A 15,224-nucleotide genomic window follows, 5' to 3' on the forward strand; every position below is an offset into this window, starting at 1 on the left:
AGTAAGGAAAGATATGATCAAACCTATATTTGGGATAATCACTTTAGCATTTGGGTGGAAGACTGGATTGAAGTTTTGGAAGACTTGAGATAGGGAGGTTAGTTAGGAGCCTAGGGTAATAATACAAGTGAAGCATGGATTTATATCCTATTCTGGAGAAACAATTTGTACATAAATATTGAATAAACCATTTAATTTCTGACATTCCTAACCTGAAAAACTATGAAAATTTTAATAATAACTTATTATAATAGCATGTATCTTTCAAGGTTGTTTTGAAGATAAAAAATCAAGTATATTGCAAAGAATCTTAAGCATTAATGTTAGTAATTATCATTATCATTATTATTATTATTATTATTAATTACAAGGGTGTGGGAATCAGTATGTGTATATATTTACATATGTACACACACATATACATACACTCTCTACGTAAAACTGATCAGATCAGTAAAGGACCCTTATAGGTGATAATATTTGAGCCTTGAAGGGAGGGAGGAGTTCCAAGTCACACAGATTTAGAAGAGTAAGCATTACCACAATGAAAAAAAGAAACTTATTGTAAGGCCCATAAATGGTATTTATGGCTAGTACAAGTTCATGTAAAACATTCTGCACCCAATACGGAAGCACAGATGGTATGACTGATGTTGAAATCAGGACAAATTCCTTTTAGATTGGTTGATACCCTTCTTTCACTTGTAGCAATATGCAGTACAATCCAAGGGCTGTGCCTCATCTGCAATTGCTCACTTAGCTGGGTCATTACTATTAAAAAATTAGCAAAGATGCAAGCTGGAATGTATATAGATCCTCCTTCAGGACTTCTTGGAGTATTTCCAGAAATTTACCTCTTTCCAGAAAATAAGAGAAAAAAGGTGAGCACCTCAAATTCTGACTTTAGTTATATGTTTTTTTTTCTTTTTAACAACTTAAATTCAAGATATGAATTCTGAGTTTTTTTGGCATTCTGTATGGTTTAGAGAAAAAGCATTGGATTTGCAATCAAAGAATGTGGATTTGCATCCTATGTCATGTACTGTCTGGGTAACTGTGAATAAGTTACATCATTTCCAGAACCTCAGATTCTTCATTTATGAATTGATATTGGGGTATGGATGGGAGATTGAACTAGATCTCTTATAGGTCTAAATCTATGCAATTGTGCAAAACATGGGGTTTATTCTTTGAATTCAAAGGATGTTGGCTTACTTTTGAGAGTTTTAAGTTTGTTTTGAATTCTCATGAAATTTCCTAAAAAGATCCTTTGATCTTTCATTTCCACAAGAAAGGATACCCTGAGTCCTGTCTACTGATTCTTCTCTCATCCTACTTTCAGTTTAATGGTTGCTGAAGCACTTATTTACCACTGATAAGGTTTCAAACTTGTGTTTGTTTGTGTATTTGTTTTGGTGAATTTTATGACCAAACCTTGTTCTCTTGACTAGTATTGCTTGACCAACTTTATTGAGGATTGCTATTTCAAAAGATGTACCTCTTGAGTCTTACCTCATTCTTAAAATTGAAGTTATTTAGTCATGATAAATTCTGCATATCTAACTTCCTGAAATGGAAATATTATTTTCTTATTGCTTTTTACCTCCTAGATATGATCTGATGATAACATATCCATGTCTTGCATATGTTATGTTGAATGCAATTATTGAAATGAAGTTAAATGCATTTGCCCTATCTCACAGAGTATGAACAATTTTTCTCAGCTGATATTAATGGCCAATTTAAGTTTACATACATATTCAATAGATATCTTTGACAGTAACTTTAAATTATTGTTATTGTTATTTAGGTTTTTGCAAGGCAAATGGGGTTAAGTGGCTTGCCCAAGGCCACACAGCTAGGTAATTATTAAGTGTCTGAGGCCAGATTTGAACTCAGATACTCCTGACTCCAGAGCCAGTGCTCTGTGCCATCTAGCCGCCCCTAAATTATTTTTTAAAGATCACAATTTTGACTATTATTTTTTGGACTATAGGAACATATTTTTGGAGAAAAAACAAATCTGGATAAAATTGACAATTGGCACAAGCCCCAAATGTCAATCTCTGGCCTCTTCATTAATTTCAAAACTAGAACCTAGCATAGTGGGTACGGGGATAGAAAGTGAAAATTCATCCAGAGGATGGGGCGATTCTTCATAGCATTTAGCAAATCCTTAAACTATTTATTGAATCACTCAATATAATCATTTAAATGTTTAGTTGAGTTACTTTCAACCTCAATACAGAAATTAATGCATTATTTAAAAGACTTTCTCATTCTGCATTAACCTAATAGAGGTAGAATCAGACTGTTGACTTTCATGGGAGCATAAATATTAGACCCAGTTTGTTGTTTGAGACCAGTCAGCTTCTTCTTGCTTTGATATTTTTATTGACCAATGATCTTACCAACGTGTCCTCTATAATTCACCCATACCTTCTCATCCTTTCAGACTTTAATAAATCTACTATATCCATGAGATAGAGCCAAGTTGAAAGATCTTTCAATGGTAGATATATTTGATCCCACTCAACATTGGAATTTGACTATGGAAATGATGTGGAGAGACCTTGTGCTTGTCTGGAGGATGGATTGGAGGTGAAAGAGAATTGAGGCAGGAATATTATGTAAGAGGATATTTCATTAATCCTGGCAAGAAATGTCAAGTACCTGAACTTGAGTTGTGACTATATGATTGGAGAAAGAAGATTTGTCAGAGATAATGTAGAAAAAAGATACATTTGGCAGCTGATTGGATATGTAAGGTGAGTGAAGAGGTGATGATACCAAATTTTAAACTGGAAGAACAGTGATGCCTGTGATTGAGTAGGGAAGATAATGAGTTCTGTTTTGAATAGCTGATTTGAAATATCGAGCAGTCAATTGGTGATGCAGGACTAGAAGTCAGTAGAAAACTTACAGCTACATATATCAATCTGGAAATCATTTGCAGAGACTGAACTCAATGGTGCTGAAGAGGTCATCAAAAGAGAGATGGAAAATGGGAAAAGAGAAGAGGATCTAAGATAGAGCCTTGGGGCATACACCCATTGTTAGTAGTTGATAAGAGATACTAATTCAACAAAGGAGACTGAAGGAATCCCAGGTTAGAAGACAGGTAAGAGGAGAACCAGCAGAGAATGCTTTCATGAAAACCAGAGAAGAAAAACATTTCAGAAGGAGACAGTGATCAATGCTTCAGAGGGGTGTAAGAAGATGCAAGCTCCTCGAAGGACAGACTGTCTTGTGTTTCTTTTTATATTCTCAGTACTAAACAAAATGCTTGGTACAGAATCTGAACTTAATAAATAATGACTAGTGGACAGATGAAGATTAAAAATCATTATATTTCATAATTATGAGATCATTGGTAACTTTGGAGAAAGAAGTTTATATAAGATGCACAAGAGTTTCATTAAGGAAATTATCAAGTTAAATTACTTTGGACCTATGGACCTATCAAGACTGCATTCATTATAGCTTAAGCTGATATCATGCTTAATCTGATATGGATCTTAGGACATCATCTAGTTTTTTAAAAATTGAATTCTCATTATTTTTTCTATTTCTGATCGGTTTTCTGTTGTTAATGGGAGACATCAACTGATCTCCACTAAAATCCTATTCCTGTGCCGCTTCAAGGGATGAATCCATAAAACACTGGAATTTAAGCTCTGAACCAAATGGAAAATCTTTGTGGGGTTGGCAGCAAACTTTAGGTCTATTTGTCCAAGGTCTGGTCTAACTACATTTATAGAGATTTACTTATGGAAGGTTATTTGTATATTGATGAATTTTCTTGTCTTAGGTAATGTTTAAACTACTGACTAATTCATTAAACTGTTTTCAGAGTTGGAGAAGGAGCATCTATATAGATGAAATCATGGACTCTTGAAGTCTTGAAATAAATAGCCTAAAAAGTGAGCTTCATATTTGGTTTGACAATGACTCTTAGGGTAAGCACCTGAGCATTAGGCTGATCACAATTTCTTCAAGCAAAATTAGATTGCTGCTTTAGAGGAATGTTGGGAAATGGTATTTCTGATTTGTGTGAAGATTGGACAAGATGATCTCTGAGGCTATTTTCAACTTTAAGTGTTCATATTACAGTAGCTGGTAGGATTTTGGTATATTACAGTTAGAACTACAATATATAATAGTGAACTGTGAATGTAATTTTTTGGGGGGAGATTTGAATTTGAGAATATGGCTAGTAAATTGTAGCTTCTAAAATAAAAGATTAATAGAGGCAGTGACGGGGGGGCTATAGGATCAGGAGGTTTATTTTGTTCTTTAGGGACCAGTTTCTTTGGCTTTTTGGATGTTGATTTCCAGGTAAATTGCCTATGTCTCTATTTGTTAATGGAAATATTGATATTTGAATAAGGAAGATGTTGTAATAAATTGAATGTGTGCCAAGAGAGTTTAATGACCATTTACTGATGATACCATGTAACTATTAATTCTCAACTCTGATTCATAAGGAATAAATTATTTTCATTAGAGAGTTAGTCTTTTAAAATTCATATAAGAAAATGAGGAATAGTCTTTTTCTTTGCTCAAGAAACCTGTGTTCAGATTTTTCTCATATCCCCTTCCTTTCTTCTCCCCTACCCACCATGGACAGATGATTTTATTTGGAGAGAAGTGAGGAGATAACTAGTGATGGTCTTTCACCAGTCACCTGCTCTTGCTAGTTAGTGTGGCACTTTCTACATGCTAGATTTTGATTAACAGAATAGTCCTTAAGATGATCAAAATGAATCAACAGTTTGAACCAGTTTTGCCTCTGTGGTGAGTCAAAAATTTAATTCACTGGATTAGTAAGTATATAGTCAATAAATGCATATGCATGCATTCAGTCATAGAAAAAGAGAGAGGTTAAATACTTTTGCCAATTTCCTGGTCCCTCCCTGGGGGTGGGAGGGGGGGAGTTGTAGAGCTTAGAAATATATCAAATATTTCCCTTTTATATTCCTTAGTGAGAATGATTTTGTTATGATGAGGAAAACACAATAGCCACAAAACAGGAAAGATAAGATAGTCTTCCTTTTTAGAGATACATGTAATTCTGCTGACCCAAATAACTCATATCTTCATCTTATTTTATAGACATTTCTTCAATGAAGTAAATGTAAATGCTAGTGCCATTTGGCAATCTAAGTAAACTGTTATATTTCAAAACCATTCCAGGGATAGGGCTTAAGTAAATATTAACAACCCCCTATGCTTAGCTGAGTAACTTGAAAATGTGCATAACATCAGTGAGGAAGCTTTTGTCAATCACATCCTAGACCAAATTAGTCTTAAAGTCCAAGGAAGAATCAAAGTTCACTTTAGTGCGGGAGTTTCAGCCTAGCTCTTCTGCTTATTGTTTGCAAGTTTAAGGCAAAGAGAATGATGAAGGAGAAAGAGAAAACCATTGCTATTGTGAAGGTCATAGACTCTCCAAAGTTCAGTCTGGTGAGCAAGTGAATTTTGGATATCTTTCAGTGTCTTGCTTGTGAAAAATGCAGTAAATACTGAGCAGAAACTTATAATCTTACAGATAATAAAAGAAGGTATCTTTAAAACAGATTACTGGAGTGCATGGAAACAGAGGCTAATCTAATAAGCTTTAGCAGCTGAGTTGATAGAGTTTAGTGCTGTGTATTTTATGAAAGCTTTAAAATTCTATATGTTTTATTTTCTATGCAAAGTAATGTTTTGCTCTGACTTTTTTCATTTAAAGGGTAAACATTATATCAGATTCACTCTGATAAGGAATTATTTGCTCACTTCTTCAAGTGCTTATATATTAACTACCATTCATTGGTTATATTTAATCAATTTATTGGATACACATAAGGTACATATGTGAGTATATGTCTGTATATGTGAAAAGAGTGTGAAACAATTATCATTCTCCTCCTACATGGTATTTTCTCTGTTTAACTCAAACTATAAGGGACAGAGCTAGGTTTTTAAAATTTGCTTTTCATGTAATTTTTTATGCATTATTTGTACTTAAAAAAAAAGAGTGGGCCTTCCCTCTACATTCAGTGTTTATCATCTGAACCTCAGAACCTAGCTTTGGCAAACAGAAATGAGGCAGAATTGAACTCAACTGTGCATCCTAAAACTGAAAAAGTAATGTCTACTGCATTTAAATGAATAGAAGCCCCAAAGGAAAATGTGTTAATCTTTGAAAAGCTAAGCTTTTCATGTATGCATACATTGTACATGTACATGCTCCCCTACTGAGTTCTGCATTTATGCCTGTAGTTTATCTTCCTTTTATGTCCCCAGTTGTTCTACCTAATAGCCTCATGCTAACTTTTCCCATCAACCCCTTTCTGTAATACTAGGGCTGTATCTCCAGTGGAAAAAGCAAAGCAGAGAAGCCAAGAAATAGTCTTAAAAACTCAAACTGCCTTCTCCTCAGTGTTCCAGAGAGACAAAGGATGGCATTATATCTGAAGGCTTCGAAAAGTTTCTATGTCCTTTCAATTAATCATTCATTCAATAAATGTTTACTGAGTGTCTACCATCTATTCATCTATGCTTTAAATGTTCTGGGGAAACAAAGGTAGCAAAAAAAATAGTCTTTGTTAAAGACCTTGCTATCTTCTGGGAAAGATAAAATTAATATAGAAAATGTTAAGACAAAATAATTACAGACCATTCTAGTACATAAAGTAAATGAAATGGAAGTTTTAAAGAAACAGGCAAGGATAAATGGGTTAAAATAATCAGGGAAGACTTTCTAATGGAGGTGCAGCTGTCACAGGTATTTACAGGATGAGTAGAATTTTGAGTTGTGGAGAGGGAAATAGAGGACATTTGAAACAAGGTGAATATATTAAATAAAGATTGATCCAACCAGAATGAAGATGCTTGTTGGGAAGGAGCAGGAAATGTGGTTGGATAGAATGGGTGAGTCTAGATTATAAAGGATCTTGAAAGCCAGGAAAAATTTGGCTCTATTACTGATAGGGAGTTATTTTAGTCTTGAGTAGGAAAGTGACTTGATGAAATTGTGATTTTAAAACATTATTCTGTCATTAAAAATGATTTGGGAGGGAGAGAGAAGTAGGAACAGGAAGAATACAGCAGCCTTTAAGTTAGGTATGAGTTATTACCATGGGATTGGGAAACACAGGACTTTCCATTTATGCCTACAACCTATCTTCCCAAATCTGAGACAGGAAGAATGGAAAAAAAAAACTCAGTAACAAATTATGAATAGCAGATAAAGAGAAAAGAGCAAAAAAGATATTAGATAGCCAAGACTAGAAAATGATAACAGCACTAACAGAAATGGGATTTATGGGAAAAGGCTAATGGTTTGAGGTGAAATGAGAGAAATGATTGTCCTGTATATGTTAATTTTGAGGTAATTATGGGGCATCTAGGCAAAAGAAAATGTGCATATCATATCATAAAATCTCAGAGTCAGAAGGTACATTAGAGGCGAGTGAGCTCACTCAAATCTGTCTTGACAAATGGTCATCCATCTTCAGTTTCAAAACTTCCATTGATAAGCATTGGAAGCATTAATCTCCAGCACATGTGAATGATATGGTTTAGAGATGTAGTTGGGTTTTTTCATTTGTTTTCGTCTGTGGAAAATTAACATGTGTTAATCTTACTTTAAGTAAAATCTTGAGCTATATTCAACACTCACTTCAAGTGCCACCCCCTTCCATTAGACCATTTTTGAACTTCGTCTTCCTTCACCTGCCCAAATTATTTTGATCATAATTTAAGTTTTATCTATGTACATGTTACTCTCCCCATCCTTAATATCTTCCCTGAGTAGCAAAACTCCTTGAGAGAAAGGATTTTTATTGTTTTTATTATTATTTTTTGATCTTTGAATCCGTAGAGTCTGGATCAAACAATCATGTGTCAGCTTGGACTCAGGATTTCCTGAATGAGATAACATTTTTTGGTAGTTCAATTCAACAAGCATTTATTAAGTCTCTGATCTGTGGTAAGAATTACTGTTTGTTGAATTGAATAGTTCAGGTCCATGGACATCAATTATAAGAGTCTGGCAATGCTTCATAAAGAGATAAAGACAATCAAGGTACCTTCTTCTGAGAATAAAGAAGGAAACAGAGGAGCTCCAGGAGTCTATGGAACTGATGCCAGAAATGAAAGAAAATGCAAAATAGTTTGATCAGATTTTATCTTGTCCTATTTATTCAAAAATGTTTGAAACAATTTGTTGAAAAATCTACACAACCATGGTATTATGTTAATAATGTCTCATAAAGACAGGAAAATGAAATACGGATTGTAAAAAAGAGATGAGATTACATCAAAGAAACTTAAAACAAATATGAAAATTTTACAATAGATTGATAACAGATATACTTGTGACTACAGTTATAATATTTTGGATATTTGTTTATATCACTGTGGGAATTTCCTGCATTGATTTTTATCACAATCCCTCTGTGACTTAGATGGTAGTTTTTTTTTTATCATGAGTTGCTATAGTAGAAAAATCATTTCTTAGTGAATATCTTTGTAGTGGTAAGTCTCTTCAAGAATTGATAAGTTGGACTTCAGATGAAAGGCATAATATCTTTTGCCAGATCCATAATTAAAGCCCATCCAAGATTGTAAGGACTTGGTAGAGCTTGAACAAAGAAAATTTAAAAGCTCCTCAGTGATTAGAGAGCACTGCACTTGGAGTCAAGTGCAAATTCTGACTCGGTCACTTACTAGCTGTATGATCCTGGACAAGCCATTTAACCTCTCTCCACCTCAATTTCCTCTTCTGTAAGTTGAGGATAATATATAATAGCACCTACTTCACCAGTTTATTGTAAATATTAAATGAGATAAACATGAAGAATATTTTACAAATTTACTGGGATAGACACTAGATCTTTAATTAAGACAGTATACTCCCAATTGAGAAACTTCCTCTTCCAACTCAGATTAGCACCTTCTCTATATACCTTATAGTCTTAGGACCCTGAAAGTGAAGTGACTTGTTTAGATACCCAATATGTATCAGATCAGGACTTGAACTCAGGTCTTCCTGGCTCAAAGGCCAGATCTCTATATCCTAGGTCACGGTTTCTCTATTTTTATATTTGTCTGTCATTACAGGGGTTGGACCTTTGATTTTATTAATATAGGGAATTCCCAGGTGAGGAAACTCCAACTACCAATGCAGATCAGTATCTTCTTGGTAACTTTCAGAGTTGATTCTAAGGCCCTATGGAGTGAATAGATTGTCTAAGGTCATAAAGGCATTTTGTGTCCAAAAAAAAGGGAGGGAAAGGAGGAGAGGAAGTAAGCCTTTATATGCTTACTATGTGAGAGTACTGTGCTAAGCACTTTACTAGTATTTTCTCATTATATCCTCACAACAATCTGGTGAGAGTGATGCCAGTTGAGGAAACTATGGTAAAAACAATCTTAAGTGAAAAGACCAAGATTGCACAACTAATAAGTACTTCAGGTTGGATTGGATTGAAACTCAGGCTTTCCAGACTCCAGGTCTGGTGCTCTGTCCAATATACCACCTAGTTACCCCCATTATAGGTAATTTGAACCCAGATGTTCCTGAATCCAAGGTGAGCTCTCTATTCACTAAAACATGCTACTTCTATTACTATAAAACTGAAAATGGAGACTTACCTCCAAGCAGGATCCAATTGAATAAAAATTTATTTACTATCTCTTATTTAGGGAGGCAGTGTGTTAAGTGTTGGGAACAGAAAGATTAAAATGGCATGGTCTCTTCATAAAAGAAAAGTAAATTCTACTACATTGGTAACTGTTTGTGAAGGTTATAATACGGACAAAGTTAAGAATAGTAACAAGTCAGGAGTGACTGAGAACAAAAGAGATCCAGATAAGTTGCTCTAGAAATACATAATATAAAAGAGGCTTTCACCTGGTAAACATGGGAAAGATACATAGAGAAAAATGGAATTTGATGTGAACCAAGAAGGGATAAAGGGCTTTTAAAACACAGAAATAAGAGGAAAGCAGTTTTCCATCAAATGCATTCCATTAGAGGGAAAACAAATGTGCAGAAAGAGAACTCAACATATTGAGCTTAGGTAATAACTAGCCACCCAGTTTGACCAGAATATAGAATTCATGAAATAGGATGGTAAAGGTATGTTGCAGTTCAATTGTGAAGGGTCTTGGATACCAAGCTAAGAATTTTGCATTTTGTCCTAGAAGTTAAAGGGTACCATTAACAGTTTTTGAACATAAGAGTGATGTATATCTTTGGAAGATTATTTTGGTAGCCATGTAGAAAATGTGCTTAGAGAAGAAAAGAAAATTGAGACAAGATATCAAACAGGAGGATATTCTAGTTGTCCAAGCAAGATGAAATGAAAGTCTGAAGTACAGTGACAACAATGTGATTTGGAAAGACAGGTGATGTAGATAGATGTAATATCAGTGGGATTTGATGACTAGCTGGATATGGGTGAGAAAAATAGGAAGGAGTCAAAGCTGATACAGTTGTTTTAATTGATATTTTATTTTTCCACTTAAATGTTATGAAAGTTTTTCAACATTCATCCACATGTATATGCATACTTTTAAGTTACATCATTTCCTTCCATCCTCCCTTCCTAACGCCCTCCCCTCAGTGGCAAATAGGTGAATATTGTCATACATATTTGCGTTTAACATGTTTACAGATTAGTCATTTTCTGTATGAAGAATTAGGATTAAGGGAAAAGAAAGAAAACCATGATATAAGAAAGAAATATAATAGAGAAATTTTTAAAAAATGAATGAAGTGCTCATTCAGATTCTGTAAGTTTTTTGTGGTTGCTGTTTTGGTTTGTTTTACTTTCTCTGGATGGGGATAGCATTGTCCTTAACTGGTCACCTAGGGTTGTCCAGCTCTCTGAACTGCTGAGAGGAGCTGCATCCATTAAGGTTGATCAACTCACAATATTAACAAATGTGTACAATATTCTCTTAGTTCTACTCCCTTTGCTCACCATCAGTTTTTGTATTTTGTTCCATGTTTCTTTAGAATCCAACCTTTTATGGTTTCTTATAAAACAATTGCTTCCATAATATTCATATACTATAACTTATTTAGTCATTCCCCAATTGATGGGCATCCCCTCAATTTCCAATTCTTTGCCACTACAAAAAAAAAGAGCTGCTATAAATATTTTGGAATATGTGGGACTTTTCTCTTTTTGTTTATAATTTCTTCTGGATAAAGACCTAGTATTGGAATTTCTGGGACAAAGGGTATGATCAGTTTTATTGTTGTTTGGACATAGTTCTATACTGCTCTCCAGAATGGCTGGGTGATCCAGGTTTTGAACATGAGTGACTGGAAGATGATGAATTGGTCTTTGAACATTTGTGCTATGAGAGACCTTTGGACATGCTCTCAAAGTTGTTGAGAACACAGTGGAGCATGTAAAATATGTAAAGTAGAAAAGAATTTTCAGAGATAGAGGATTAAGGAGAGAGATAAAATCTAGATATGAAAATTTAGGACTCAACTATGTAGAGATAATAATTGAAACTATGAAATTCGATAGAATCACCAAATGGGGGATTGTAGATAAGGGAGGAGGACCCAGGTCAGAACCTCAGGCATATATTCTTTGGGAGAAGGGAAGGGGAGGGGTTGAATGACAAAAAGATATTTAAGATAGTAAAGTCAAAGAACTTTTTCATAGACACCAAGTAGCCTAGATCATTGGAAAGGACACTAGATTTGGACTATGAAATTCTAGAATCAAATCCTAGCTCTTCCCCTTCAACCTATGTGATGACTAGACACCATCTCAAGTTTCTTTCAATTCCATTAAATAAATATCAAACATTTAGGAAGTAATAATATGTGATGAGCACAAGTTATACAAAAACAAAAATTAAGCAGTCTTTGCTTTCAAGGAACTTATATGTGAGTAGGGGGGGATAACTTGTATGTCTAGGTAGATAACACCCAATCCCCCAAAATATAAAATTGATAGGTTGATGAAGCAAAAATTTCTTAAATTTTTGAATGTGGAAGAAATTATGCTAAATAATAATGATAAAAATTCAGATGAGTCTCTGACCTCTGGGAGTATATGTCCTAACGGGGGGGTTTGGAAGGAACCATAGGAAGAATATTGAAAGTAGGAGAGAATGGATGAACAATCAGTAACAGGTAGTGGAAATGACCTTGAATTGATGTGGATCTCATATTAGATCAATATAATGCAAAAAAGTATACCTATCAGAGTCTGGAGTGCTTCTGAGACACAGTCTAAAGATTTAGTGGGGAGAAGGTAAAGACAATGGCCAAAGTGGAGAAGATATGAAATGGAAATAGCAGGGAAATGAGTCAGAATCCTTGATATTGTCAAGATAAATCTATGGTAGGTTAGACAGGGAAGGTATTAGCTCTTGTGGGAATCAGGAAAAGATGTATCAAAGATGATGCCTGAGCATCTTGGAAGTTAGTGATTTTATGAAATGGACAAGGGAGAAGAAGTTAAGTTTGCAGTGATCTAAATTTGCAATCTTTTACTCCTCTAATGAGAATGTTCAGGAGGAAGGGCTTGTTCAATACCATAGAAAACTGCAGAAAGGACAAGGATGAGTTTTATAAAAGGCTGTAAGATCCAGTTATTAATAGACCACTGTTAAACTTTGACAAAAGTTTCATGTAATTGGTAGATTCAGAAATCAGAATGCAAGGACTTCAATAACAACAAATCAGGAATGGTAGTATTGTTAGTAGTTAGGTAATAGTAATTAAGAACTGGAAAATGATGCCCTTTTCTTGAATTTTAGGAATGAATGGTGAAGGAGATATGGGTTGGCAGTTGGAATGAATAGGTGAATCAAAAGAATGAGGCTATATCTAGTTCTTGAAGACTGTGGAATGCTTGCTATTTGTCCAGTTCTTGGTTTGCTATCTAAAATGAAATCACACTATTTAAGATGGAAATGATAACTTTCAGATCCTCCATATAAAATTCAGCTTTTTCTTCAATAATAATCAGAACAGATTCTAAGCATACTTTGAAAATAATTTCCTTGAGAGTGCAAATACATGAACAAATTTTCTAATACTGACTTGGTGGCTATTTCAAATTGAGCATAAATAACAGCATTCCACAGAATCATTCTCTTTGAAGTAAGTGATACAATAGTACTCTATTTGTGTGGACAATGAATTTATTATCAGGAAAGATGTTGGCTTAGAGCTTATATGCAACTGAAATATTCCTTTTTGAATAAGTGATGCTTAATAGTATTTATTTAGTATTTAAGTTAGTATTTTATGTGTTTAATATTTAAGAAATTCCATTTTATAAAATACTTTAATATGTTAAATACAATAGTATTTTAAAAAATTCTCCCAACAGGTTCTTCCTCAATTTTAACTTGACTTCCATCTCTCTTCATGGACCTATTCATTTCTCCTAAGTTATGATTCCCAAGTATTGCTATTTTTAGTTAGGTATAAAACTCTCTTTTCATAGGCACTAGAGATTCACTTTTAGCCTGGGTAATGAACAACCATTCCCTGGATATATGGTTTTTTCTTCCAAATATCTCCCTTCTAATGCTATCAAATGAAGATTTACCAAAAGTTAATGTATGGAAATTTTGTTAAAACTATTTCAGAAGCAGCAGTAGGTATTGATGTTTTCATTAGTAGATTATGATTTTTAAAAAATCTTTTTCTTCTTCCCCTTCCTCATAAAGTTATCTGGAAGCATCTTGGATGTGTACAATAATGACCAGGGGATTTCACCAGTTAATATGGGACTTACTAATGCCTCCTGTCCAAGAAGTCTACCTGTGAAAAGGGAAACCCCAGGTAATATAACAAAGCTATTTTGATATATCCAATTAAAAACAGAAGTTTTTTTTATCAAGTTTTGATAATATATTTGTTGAAACTCTATGTGATGTATGTTTGTTCACACTATTGAAATAGCCCGCTGAAGTAGTGAGAGCTCAATATGTTCCTTTCCTTCTCTCACAACATGGGTTTTTCACTAGATACATCACTAGATAATCAGTTGATAAATCAATGATAATCAACCTTAGCTATTGGTTGTTTGGGCACTGAATAATTCTATACCTTAGGCTGTCCCACATAAAATAATCTGATAAAAGTTCTTCATTTTCAACTGCATAATGCTATAGCAAAATAATAGTAAATTAAAAACAATAAATTAAATTGGCTAAATAATTAGATCAATTGACTATTTAATGTCAAAAACAAATGCAATGATTTTGCTCTATTTTTTTTTTTAGTTTTTTTCAAGGCAATGGGGTTAAGTGGTTTGCCCAAGGCCACACAGCTAGGTAATTACTAAATGTCTGAGGTCAGATTTGAACTCAGGTACTCCTGCCTCCAGGGCTGGTACTTTATCCACTGCACCATCTAGTCGCCCCAATTTTGCTCTATTTTCCACGAGGAACTGCTTTCATTTGCATTGTGCCATTACAACAAAAACATAGAGTAAGACTGAAATTAGAATCGCTTCTAAATCCTAGAGCTAGAAAAGAACTTAAGCGTTAATTTCTTCTATTATTACATTATATTACATAGGAGGAAATGCACCCAGAGTATTTAAATACTTTTCCCAAATCAGGTTATTCCTAGAGCCTAGATCCAAGTTTCTTGATCTTTGTCTAGTTTTCCAAGAGCAATATACAATAATTACAATTAATTGATTATATGATCTCTTAGTTGATCACTCAAAATGATCTTCAATACTATATACATTAGAGATACATTTAATTCTTTAGGACATGTCAATTTTTCTTTCTTTGAATCCTAATGCCATAAGGCTTAAAGCAGGAAAATCTTGCTTAATAAAATAAAGTTATTTATCTCATATGTATTTTAAAACATCTTTCAATAAGCCCATTCAAAGAAAATGTGAAAATATTACATTAACAGGGCTATTTTTAATGAAGTCATGCTTATCTAAAGAATACCAGAGTGTTATTTGCTAAACAGTATATAATAAATGAGGATCTTGAAAATCAAATAAAATTCAGTTTACAGAGATACAGAAATCTAAATCTACCTGTAAAATTTAGGTAACAGTAGTAACAATTATATAAGGTCTATGAATAATTATATAAAGTGGAAAGGGTACCCTTGTTGGAGACTGGTCTTCTGACCCTGTGGACTTCCCATATGAGATTTTGTGAATTATAATTATGATTTACTAGAAAAGTTTCAAATTTGCAGATATTTAGTA

The 15,224-nt window shown here is 33.9% G+C and overlaps 1 protein-coding gene across 5 annotated transcripts in view; it reads left to right on the forward strand.

Annotated features, from left to right (window-relative positions):
* TFEC (transcription factor EC) overlaps nucleotides 1-15,224 on the forward strand; it is a 92,229-nt gene that overhangs the window by 54,488 nt on the left and 22,517 nt on the right. For 4 of the 5 annotated variants that reach the window (XM_074193860.1, XM_074193861.1, XM_074193862.1 and 1 more), the window contains one exon: nucleotides 13,708-13,822. In XM_074193860.1, coding sequence (XP_074049961.1) covers nucleotides 13,708-13,822 — 115 coding nt within the window. Of the gene's footprint in view, nucleotides 1-4,986; nucleotides 5,467-13,707; nucleotides 13,823-15,224 lie in introns of those variants that run through there. The other variant, XM_074193864.1, reaches the window with a different exon arrangement.

The sequence above is a fragment of the Macrotis lagotis genome, chromosome 7, assembly GCF_037893015.1.
Source record: "Macrotis lagotis isolate mMagLag1 chromosome 7, bilby.v1.9.chrom.fasta, whole genome shotgun sequence".
Lineage (NCBI taxonomy): Eukaryota > Metazoa > Chordata > Mammalia > Peramelemorphia > Peramelidae > Macrotis > Macrotis lagotis.